The 12,165-nt window shown below is 45.0% G+C and overlaps 1 protein-coding gene across 1 annotated transcript in view; it reads right to left on the bottom strand.

Moving 5' to 3' along the window:
• LOC146817360 (CD109 antigen-like) overlaps positions 1–12,165 on the bottom strand; it is a 1,044,213-nt gene that overhangs the window by 425,025 nt on the left and 607,023 nt on the right. Inside the window, exon 15 of the mRNA XM_085610952.1 lies at positions 592–744. Within this exon, the coding sequence (XP_085467078.1) occupies positions 592–744 (153 nt within the window). The remainder of the gene's footprint in view (positions 1–591; positions 745–12,165) is intronic.

Genomic DNA, 12,165 nt, shown 5'->3' with positions numbered 1-12,165 from the left:
AAGGCCACGTGGGCTGGTATTTACTATTGAATTTTCTGACAATAAAACAAACATTGCCTGCAGGAAAGACAAATGCATGCAATGTCCCACACCTTGCAAAATACTCTACAGCGTGTCATTAGAAGATTAAAACTAGCCTTATTTCCAATTGTGGGCCCCCTTTTATTAGCTATCTCGTTAGCTGAAGGGGGGCACATTTATTTCGGTGCTAAGGCCTAGTTTTGGTCCCAGTCCGACCCTGTCACTAACGCGGGGAAGAGAGTGTTATCAAAGGCCAAGAGCAGGGGATCTGGGCATTACAGACTGCTCTTCTTCTGATCTCAAATCACAGGATTGCCATTCATCTTGTTGCCCACCATAGCTGGGAGATTCAAGATCTATTTTTATACTAAAAAATCTGAAGATTTTCTCTGTCTCATCCTGTCAGAGTGTAGGAGTAAGAAATGGGCCAGATAGATTAGTTTACCAAATTATGCACTACTTATTTATATTTTACTCTGCATTTACTCACACTATTGGCATAGTGGATGCTGGTTTACGTAGCACCTTCATTACCTGAAAAGTGATACACAAAATCCGATTGACACTCACCATTCTTTCACTAATTGTGTTGTCAGCTCCATAAAGGTTTTCAGTTTTCTCAGCTACTACTAATCCAACGAATGATTCAGCCTCTGTCACATTAATACTCAAAGACACATTTTCAGAGGGTTTTGCTTGAGCGCTACTCCAGGACAACCACACCTAAGAAGTAAAAACAATTATCACCATTAGAGAGGTTACAGCCTACCACAGGCATAAAGCAAAATGCGATGAAGAGCTGTGACAAATAAGGGGCACCCTGAAGGGTGCAGGGGCCTACGTTATGCCACAGCAGCCTTCTGTACCACAATAAACCTAACAAAAACGAACAATAGCATATTTTATGTTATACAAGGAGTAGCCCGAAAATTAAAGTAGCCCCCACTTTGAAATAAAGCACCGATGCCTTCAAGCAAACAAAGCAAGTGGGCCAAACAATGCCTAGAACAGCTTCCTTGTCACTTCCACACATGTATCTATCTATTCATTCTTTCACGCTTCCATCTTCCAACTGATAGCCACTATTTCACTGTTCCGTCACCACTCATGCTTTCATCCATCAGTCTTTCTCCATTGCATCCATTCATCCTTCATCCACCCAATTTAATATCTATCCATCTGCCATCCTAACATATCTTGCCGTTCATCCATACATTCTGACAACCATCAATTCACTATACCTTCTATTCATCCACTCTGCTATCCATCCATTCTGCTATCTATCCAACCGGTCTGCTATCCATCCATCCATACCTACAGTCTGCCATCCATCCATCCCTACAGTCTGCCATTCATCCATTTATCCATCTATCCATCCACTCTGCTATTCATCCATCCACTCTGCCTTCCATCCATTCATTCACTCTAGCATTCATCCACTGCCTTTCATCCATCCATTTATCCACTCTGCCCTCCATAAATCCTCCCTGCCATTCATCTATCAATCTAGCCACTGTCATCCATCCACCCATCAACTCTTCTATCTATCCACTCTGCCATCCATCGTCTATCCACTATGCCATCCATCCATTCATCAATTCTTCCATCTATATATCCAACCACCCATCTACTTTGCCATTCACCCATCAATCCATTCACTGTGCAATGAATTCATCCACTCTGCCATGCATCAATTCGCTCTGCCCTTAAATCACCCATCAATCTATCTACCCATTTTACTATCCATCCATCCACACATCCATCCACTCTGCCATCCATCTCCACTGCATCCTTCATCCATCCACTCTGCCATCCATCCATTCATGAATTCTTCCATCAATCCACTTTGCCATTCACCTATCAATCCATCCACTTTGATGTATGACAGAGTGGATAGTTGGATAGCAAAGTGGATGGATTGATAGGTGAATGGCAAAGTGGATGGATGGAATAATTCATGAATGGATGGATGGCAGAGTGGATGGATGATGGATGCAGTGGAGATGGATGGCAGAGTGGATGGATGTGTGGATGGATGGATAGTAAAATGGGTAGATGGATTGATGAGTGATTTAAGGGCAGAGCGAATTGATGCATGGCAGAGTGGATAGTTGGATAGCAATTACCTTTGCCATGCATCAATCCCCTCTACCATCCCTCTATGCTATCCATTCGTCCATACATCCTTTATCCATCCACTCTGCTATCCCTTCCTCCATCCTGCCATTCATTCATCAATCCATCCATTCTGCTATACAATCATCCATTCATCCTCTTTGCCATCCATCCATTTATTCACCTTGCCATCCATTCATTCCCTCTGCCATCCATTCATCCACTGTGCCATCCACCCATACATTCTGCCATCCATCCCTCCATTCGTCAATTCTGCTATTCATCCACCCAGTCTGCCATTTATTCACTCATCTTTTAAGCCATTCATCCACCAATCCCTTTACTCAGCCATCCTTTCACCTATTCTGTTAACCTATCCATCCATTCCTTTACTCTGCCATCCTTTCGCCTATCCACCCACCTGTCCCTTCACTCATCCATCCATCCCTTTGCTCTGCCATCCTTTAACCTGTCCATCCACCTATCCATTTAGGCACTCACTCATTTATCCATCCAGCCATCCCTTTAATTTGCCATCCTTCCATCTGTTCATTCCTCTATCATTCACCATTCCTTTCATTTATTTATCCACATACACATTCGTCCACCTACTCATTCATCCATACTTCCTTATTTTCAGCCTTCCTTCCGATATTCCTTCTTTCTTTCCCTGTTCTATTTACCAAGTGCCGTTTTTCCATGTTCCTGCTTGCTCTTCTGTTGTTGCTATATCTCAGCGATAAAGATGAGCATTTGTCTGCCGAGGTGCAGACAGAAGAGGCCCATAAAGTACACCCCCCCCCCCATGTAGCGGCTAAAGCGGGGTGTTTGCAACGCCCTTGATGTCATATGTGGACCGGCAGGGCTGGACAGTGAACCTTAAGCAACCCTGGCAATTTGTAGAAGACCAGCTCGCTGTACGGTGCGTGGGAAGCAAGCAATCCTGACCAGGGTTTGGGGAGGAGGTGGTTCTTCCCCAAGAAAATGTGGGGAGGGGGTGGGGGTTGCAAAAATGTTGCATTCTACAACACATTTATCATTACATATTCAATTGTATTAGCTCTTAAAGCAAAGTAAATGATGACCTTAAAGTGCATTAGGATACTCAGCCACGCCAACAATTATAATTAGACATTGTTCACCTGTGTGGGATTTAGGTCCGACTAGAAAGGCTGCATATAAAACATCAAAGTGCAGTTTAAAACTCCCTTATTGGAATGCAATTTCTGTATTAAAGTAGTAACAAGGCAAACAACGTTTGTCAATCATGTCTTCCTCTAATCACACCACAATACATATATTCCTCAATTTCTGAATCATTAGGTGATTAACACAGGAACGTCTGAAAAGGCAATTTAGTCTTTCACGGTGGCCATTTATTACCCCCAGACCCTCTGAGGTCTGATTTGAAAGATGAGGTCACTTTGCAACAATTTGTGGGCAGGGGGCTTCTCGCTGAGGGATGGCCAGGGCTGGCTGTAGGAATTTAGTACTGATGGCACCCAGTGCGACAATCTTTGTTGGGGCCTTTTACTGATTTCCTCACTATTACCCCCCAACAGTGCCCCATATCTCTCTATTGCCCCGCTCTCACATGTAAAACATATGATTTATAGCTTCTCTTATACGAGTGTAGGGTTTCAGGGAACTTCACATCACACACACAAACATAGACAATTAATCAAACATGTATGAATCAGTATGTGGAAAATGAAATGTTACATAGGACACAGGGGACTACAAGGAGTAGGATTCACATGTCCTCCATACTGGTAGGCATTTTTAAGAGTGCTTGGTCTGGAGAAGCACAAACTCAGAATTCTAAATGTATCACAGTGGTTGGGGTTCTCTTTACTAATAAGAATGTATTTCTACCCAAACAAACCCTACTTACCAACATTAGGACAATGAAAGGCTGGGAAAAAAACAGAACTTTCTAACCACGCAGTTTGCATGCAGCTCTGTGATGGCAGTTCATAGCTCACTGTGCTATATCTCACAATTGTAACTTATGAACTGCTAGTAACAAAAGGAGCTTTGTGACAAAAGCAGTCACCCATTGATCTATGCACATAAAGTACATTTCTGTGGTCTGCATAGTACATACTCTTTACAGCAGGCATATAATAAAGCTCTGCGCTACTTTAAATGAGTCAAAACTGCCACTAAACAAAACTCTGATCTCTCTCCAACAGGAACATTAATCACTACAGATATCCTGGCACTTTTGCTGTTTTCTAAAAACTGCTGGATATACAGGGAACTCTGCAACAGATGCTTTTAAACCCATAACAAATTAAAACAACAGCGCTCAGCTCACACTGTGATGTGGTGGCTCTGGTCACATCACCCTAAAGCCAAGTGGATTATGTTGGCCTACTGATTTAGTTACTGGGGGCTGATATTGCAGCACTACTACAAAACCAGCCCTCAGTAACAAAACCAGCCCCCCACCATTCCAGTCTCTAGGGGAAATGCATGTGCCCAGTACGGCCAGTAGGGCCCTGTGTACTGGTTATTTATATTTTAAGTTTAATAATGTGTTCTAGTTTCTGATTCGTATAAAACGTCACGATTTTCAATATCATTTAAGATTCATTGGACTTTGGTAAAATCGTAAAGTGGCTCGTAGGTATGAGTCACGGGCATAACTTAGTCAGTGATATTTGGGGGGTGGAATCTCAAGTTGCCCAACTAAAAAACAGTGGGCTGCAGGTTGGGTTGGTGAGATGACTTAGGGTTGGGATTAATTATTTTCATGAGGGACAGGCTCCATACTGATTTGCATTAGGTGACCCTCTGTCTAGAACGGCACAGTGAGCTAAAGCAATGGGCTGGTATGCTACTCCAAGCGATTGCAACTGGTTAGACTATTTACAAATATGAATACCATCACCTTTTGGTTGTATGATTGCGAGTAGTATGCCTGGAAACCTGAGACTGACACAGCTTTCAAAGCCTACTACTGCTTATGTTTGTGAATGTCAAAATGTAGTAAATTTGCATCGCTTCAAGGGGTAGTTCTATGGTTGCAGGTTAACTATTTGTTTGGAAAACCAATCACCATATATATTTAAGTATCCACTCCAAATAAGGAACAAGTTAAAAGCTCTTATTGAAATGAGAGTGGCGAGAAAAGCCAACAAAGACATAGCAGACTCAACTCAACCCCTCGGCACAACCACCAAGTCAAAAATGCATTTGGGGGTCACAAACCCAAATACCACCCTGAAGCTAGGTTCCTCCCTGCCTGCCTCAAGTCAGCCTGGTAGTTCTCCCTACAAACTTGTGACTGCTGTGTAACACAACAGACTGGTGTTCCTGCCCTTGGATTACTTAATTTAAATGTTCACAGTTCATTTTGGCAAGTGACTGACAGCCCCATGTAGTCCGCTTTGCAAATAGAAGTGGGCACACCAGCAAATGAAAAGGGCTTGCAGAGACAAAGGTCTAGCTTGGCTTCAAGAGCGCATGCACAAGGCAAGCCATGAAAACATTTGACATGCATATTGTGCAACTAACATAATGTAATAAAATGATACAACCTCTTCTAAATTCAAAAAAGAGAATTTCATTATTATGCGGAGGAGTTTCGCCTTAGTAATCAGATTATATCACTGCATAGACAGACATTTATTAAAAGTGATGGTTTTAAAACATGAACTTGGGACATTTATGGTTCCTCCAGCCCCTATTCCCCACTTGGCAATGTCATGAGTGAACTAAAAGGCAAGTCTGTAGCAGTGGTTAGTTTTGTAATAATATAGGTGCCAGGGCTATTGTCAGGAGGCAGCACCAGCCCATTTGCCCTGTTAGTGCCGCCTAAATTAGAACCAACTACTAACTATGAAAGTAGGGAGAGGATGTGGCATAATGGCCAGAGCTGCCTTTTGGAGGTTTGAGTCTCAGGTTGGTTCAACATCCTGTGCTTCTGGCCAAATCACTTATTCTTCGAGTGCCTACCATAAATGAATGTATCCATAACTGGTGTTGATGAAAAGCGCTGGTGTTGATGATTAAGGGCCGGTGCTGAGCACCAGAAATCACCAGCTCAAATTAAGCACTGATCTGTAGTCATGTAAACCCTAATGTCTTAAATGTACTAGATTCTTATTATAGATGGAGCAACATTAAAGTCTATTAAATCAAACATAACAGGTGCTTGTACAATGCACATCCTGAACCAGAGTATTTAAAAGTACTCTCGTGATTATAAAGAAAAGGGAGGCTTTGTGAAATAAAATGCTTGTCTAGGATCAGACAATTTAGACAAGCAGGGAAGCTTATAGTGAATCCAAATTATCTGGTTTCACATTTTGAAATTCAGCCACCAGATGTATGTCTCCGTCTTTCTCTTTCCTGTTTTACATTAAAAGTAACTGTTTTATCTTTTATTCTTGACAGAAAACTAACACAGAAATAGCAGACCTGACTCTGCCCCCCTCCCCCAGACCCCACTACAAAGCCAGGAATCCATTTATTTGGGGGTTGTCACACACCAAACACTGCAGAAGCTAGACCCCCCAGACCCAACCTCTTCCTCTCAAAAAGAGACATCCATATTTACCCAGTCATCAAGTAACACCCATTAGAAGACAATGTTTAACACTAGCTGGAATGTTTCTGTGGCATCCTCTGCGAAGAACAACACTTAGGCCCGCATAATGAGTGGGCCATTAATTCTAATAGGCACAATAATGCATACAACATAAAACAAACACATTCAGCTACAGCCCTTTTGAAAACAAATACGTTTTCTGCTGACAGCCAACCTAAAGAAGAAGGTGTTGCAGCTTGTCCTGGGTATGACCACCCAGGGGAAGACTCAATAAATCACCTGCTTAAAGAGTAAAATTCCCTCTGCATTGCCTCTGCTGAGTTTTGCAAGTGCCTATACTGAGTCTCTGACCCTTGACTATAGAAAAAGAGTGGGTGATTCCAAAGGTGATTGAATAAATGAGGAGTCTTATTACTAAGCGCAATAACGCCTGCTCTCTCTTTCGGCTCTTAAACGCCAGATGACACGCAGGCACGCCAAAGCCAAGCCCAACTGCGCCCGTCTGCGCCCGGCCAGGACCAGGGGACAGACCCCCTGCATTTTCTCCCCAAAATATGTTTCACTATACTGCTGTGCAGCTGAGACAGCTAAATAAGACTTTAGGAGGGAACTGTCCCCACTCCATCCCCATCAGTGAGTCTGCCTAAGGCTGCTCCCATTGTTCGTTCAAGTTCTCGCCCTCTCTTTCCAACCCCCCCCTCCCACCCCCCCCTCCAATTCAGAAAGCTTACAATATGCTGCTATTAAATTGCAGGTCTCTACTCCGGCACACGGCTGAGATCTCTCTTTTAAAAAGATTATGGCCCTGAAGTGCTGTTTCTCATTGAAACGTGGCTTAATACAGCCTCAGAGCCAGATGTTGTGGAAGCTCTGCCCCCAGGATATCTGATTCAGAGATTAGATAGATCGACAGGCAAGGGCGGCGGTATTGCTATCATCTATAATCAGAACCTTACTTGTCGCTTGTTTAGCAGTTTGGTAGAAGACTGAGAATCTCCACTTCTCAATTGGGTTCACCCCTACTCTTTCCCTTTCAGGTATTCTCATTTATTGCCCACCCGGACCTAATGGTCAATTCTGTAAATCACTACTGGATGCAACTGCAAACCTTGCCAGTACTGCGGCGAATATTACGTTGTTAGGAGACTTTAATCTGCATTTTGATGACTCCACCTCCCTAGCCGCACCTGAACTCAGGATGTTGCTGCATATCAGCTCTCTCAGAAGGTCCTATCCGCGACTTATGCTAAAGGACACCTCCTTGACCCTATATTCTCCAATCTGGAGGATATATTTGGGAAAGAGCCCATTCCATTACCCTGGTCGGACCACTCTTTGATTCCATTTTCATGGAACTCTATAAATATGACTTTCCATACCCGACCTACGCAAGTTTAGTCCCGTCTTTGGACCAAACTCCCTGTAGCCAAGAGGGTCTGGGAACTGGAAAGGTCAAAGCCAACCCTGAATACCGATCCGGATGTCGCCAATGAAAGCTTCAACTGTTGGATAGAGGGTACTCTCGATCGGGTCGTTCCTAAAAAGCTGGTTCTGGTGAAAGGAGAGCCCAATAAGATGGCCTGGTATTCCCCCAAACTTTGGCAGTTAAAACAAAAGTGTAAAAAATTGGAAAGAGCTTGGAGGAAAGATTTTTCCCCTAGCAAGAAATTGGATTATAGGGAGGCAGTCAGAACCTATAAAACAGAAATTAAAAGGGCTCAGGCCTCGTATTATGAGGAGAGGATTTCCCTGGCCTTCAACTCTCCTCTGGAAACTTTTCGCATTGCGAAAAAACTACTTAAGGCCCCCCTCCCTTCAGATACCCTGGATGTGTCAGGCCATCGATGCAATGAACACGCAGACTACTTTTATTACAATATCCAATCTATATGTTCCTCCTTCCCCTCGGTTGATTACCACCTTAACCACCATCAGGAGGATATTGGCCTGCCGGATCAGGGACACTCCTTAGAGGTCTTCTCCCCTGTTAACCAGGAATCCTTCCAGGCTATTTTAATGCTGGTCAAGAGCGGATCGCCATGTGATCCTGCTCCCCCCAATAGTCTGAAGCTGGTAACCAATATAGTTGTGCCAACTATTATTGATTTGATTAATGCCTCGCTCTCCAGAGGTAAAGTCCCTCACCAATGGAAAAGGCCTATGGTAAAATCCCTCCTGAAAAAAACCTAATCTGGACCCGGACTGCTTGAGTAACTACCACCCTATCTCGCTTCGAGAAATATGTTAACCTCACACTCTCTACCTACCTGGAATCTCATAAACTCCTCCACCCCTCTCAAACTGCCTTTTGACCATGCCAAGGTACCAAAACTGTGTTACTATCAGTAGTCGAGGAATCCAGAAAGATTCTTGACGCCGGAGGATCCTCTGCTGTGATCCTCCTAGACTTGAGCGCAGCATTCGATACGGTTAACCATCAAATTTTGGTTCACCGACTCGGAGGTCTGGGGGTAACCGGTACAGCCCTGTTGTGGCTGCAGTCCTTTTTGGAGGAAAGATCTTTCCAGGTGTTTGAGGGTGAGGCTGTCTCAAAAATTCTGCCTCTTCATTGGGATTGTCCCTGAGCCCCACTCTTTTTAATCCCTACAAGGCTCTGCTGGCGGATATTGTGCTTCCCTTTGGGGTTCACATAGTTACCTATGCTGATGACACTCCATTGGTTGTGGCACTGAATCATCCCGACCAGGTGTCCATGGGCCTTCGCCGTTGCCTCGAGGAAGTCGCCAATTGGATGAACCTGTCTCATCTGAAACTGAATGGTGACAAGACTGAGCTCATGGTTCTTGGAGACCAAATTAACTTTAAAGCAAGTACTATGTAGCCAATCTGCATGGGCCCGCCCCCTGTCCCAAAGACTGAGAGAAAGAGTCTGGCGTCTGGCTGGACCAGGACCTCAGTTTCAAAGTTCAGGCCAGGAAGGTTGCGGCCTCGTGCTACGGCATCCTTAGGATGCTCCGTAAAGTGCTCCCTCTTCTTCCATTCCGGGCTAGAAAACTGATGATTCAGGCACTTGTCCTGTCGTGGATTGACTATGGAAACATCCTATATTTAGGCACGCCTAGTTCGGTAATTGTAAAACTTCAGACAGTGCATAATTGTGCAGCAAGAATGCTCATGGGGATCCCGTCTCGCCATTTGGCAAGACCCGCTTTGCGGTCCCTACATTGGCTCCCTATTCAGGAGAGAATCCGGTTCAAAGTCCTGTGCATTGCTCACAGGTCGCTTGGAGGGAATTAATCTCTCCTTGGTCCAACCCTATCGGGCTAATAGGTAAATGCATTCAAACGATCTTTCCCTAGCAGTTGTTCCCCGGATCAAAAAGGCCAGAAGTGGAGGACTGCTTTTTTCTTATAATGCCGCCAGGCTATAGAACTCGCTCCCTCTTCTTTTGCGGAAGGAATCCAATCATTTGGCCTTCCGCAAACAGCTAAAGACGTGGCTTTTTCCCTAGGTGTCCCCTTCCACCGTCTCAGTGCTGGGATGCCTCCAGGTAGCTACGCACTTTAGAAATGCTAATTCATTCATTCATTCATTCAATTGCCCGGAGGTCTCTTGGCGCTATGCGAAACAAGAGGGCAGTCGGACTCAGTTATAATGTTTCTAATTTTACTAGCTAAAAAGCCAAGTTTTTAGGAATTAAGACCAGACAGCGACATTGCTGCTATCACCTCATAGGGAAGATGGTTCCAATGTAGGGCTGTGGACCAGAAAAAGCTTCTTCTGGCCCAGCAGGAGCGTTTGAATGCAGGCACCACTAAGCACCTTGCAGAGCTGGAGTGCAAGGTCCTACCGGGGGTGTACTATCTAACATTCTTCTTGAAGTGGGATGTGCCCTGCCCATGAAGGGTCTTATAGGCCAAACACAAGGCCTTGAAAATAGTGTGCTCCCTGACTGGGAGCCAATGAAGTTGACTGATGGATGTTTTTGCCGACTGTAATTTTGGAATTTTCAAGAGGAACTGAGCAGCGGCATTCTGCAGAGTTTGTAATTCCTTTAGCGAACCCTTGGGCAAGTCGGGGTAAGACTGTTACAGTACTCAAGTAGTGCAATTACTAATGTTTTTAGGAGATCGATGGGTACGAATTTTTCAGTCTTCTTAATCACTCTGAGAGCATGAAAGGCGGATGAGGGGACTTTATGTACATGATCTTTCTATTTTAATCCCCTGTCCAGTAACACCCCCAGATTTTTAAATGTTGTGGCAGTTGTGGGAAGTGATCCTAATTCAGACACCCACCAAGCTGGGGACCAGAACAGAATGACCTCAGTTTTTGTTGAATTTAACTTTAGGCAGTTGCAGTCCATCCGTTTGCGTACCTCACTCATGCAGTTCCTGAATATGCCGCAGGAATGAACATCATTTTTGGCAAGGAAACTAATATTTGGGTGTCATTGGAATACGATGCTAATATCAGACTGAAAGATTTTATGAGCATGGCCAGAGGAGTTAGGTATAGATTGAACATTGTGGGGCTCAACGAAGAGCCCTGGTGGACACCACAGGATAGAAAATAAGGTTCTGAGGCTGGAGAAGGTGACCACCGCGTTTGCAGAGATCTTTTGGATAAGCGCTGTATTGTGGCTCGCGCTTATTTTTAAAATCACCCAATTTTGTATTTGTGTTTATTCTTGCTCTCATTCCCCCTGATTTTAATCTGCTGCTGCGACCCCCCTGGCCCTCACCGCACATAATATTGAGTGAAACCACTGCTATTTTGCGGGTCCGGGCTCCGGGGCTCCTGGGTCACGTGACGACGCCATCTTGGGAAGGCTGTTCCCTTCCTTTGCTTGGGGGTTAGCGCGCTAGCGCTTCTCACCGCCACTCGCCTACTTAAGGTGAGCTTTGACACGGGGTCAGCCTGGAGAAGGTGACCACCGCGTTTGCAGAGATCTTTTGGATAAGCGCTGTATTGTGGCTCGCGCTTATTTTTAAAATCACCCAATTTTGTATTTGTGTTTATTCTTGCTCTCATTCCCCCTGATTTTAATCTGCTGCTGCGACCCCCCCTGGCCCTCACCGCACATAATATTGAGTGAAACCACCGCTATTTTGCGGGTCCGGGCTCCGGGGCTCCTGGGTCACGTGACGACGCCATCTTGGGAAGGCTGTTCCCTTCCTTTGCTTGGGGGTTAGCGCGCTAGCGCTTCTCACCGCCACTCGCCTACTTAAAGCTCGCCTGGAGCGAAGCGGTCACACGTAGCGGTCATGCCTTCCCTACGCCTGAGTCTCGTCAGAGTCCTGCCCGTCTGCGCCCGTCAGCGCTAAGGCAGGGCTAGGGCAGGTTACTCTGGCTCTCCCAGGATGATATCTGCTGGAGATCTGCGTCTACTGCGCCGTGTGGTAAGTGGCTGCCATCATGGCGCCCTGGATCCTCTTAGTGGGCCTTACCAGTGTCCTACCTGTTCCTTCAAACTTCCGAAACCGCTGGCTATCTTGAGTCTCCAATCA

This window comes from Triturus cristatus, chromosome 6 (assembly GCF_964204655.1).
Source record: "Triturus cristatus chromosome 6, aTriCri1.1, whole genome shotgun sequence".
In the NCBI taxonomy this organism is placed as follows: domain Eukaryota; kingdom Metazoa; phylum Chordata; class Amphibia; order Caudata; family Salamandridae; genus Triturus; species Triturus cristatus.
This window is presented reverse-complemented; position numbering and strand designations above follow the sequence as displayed.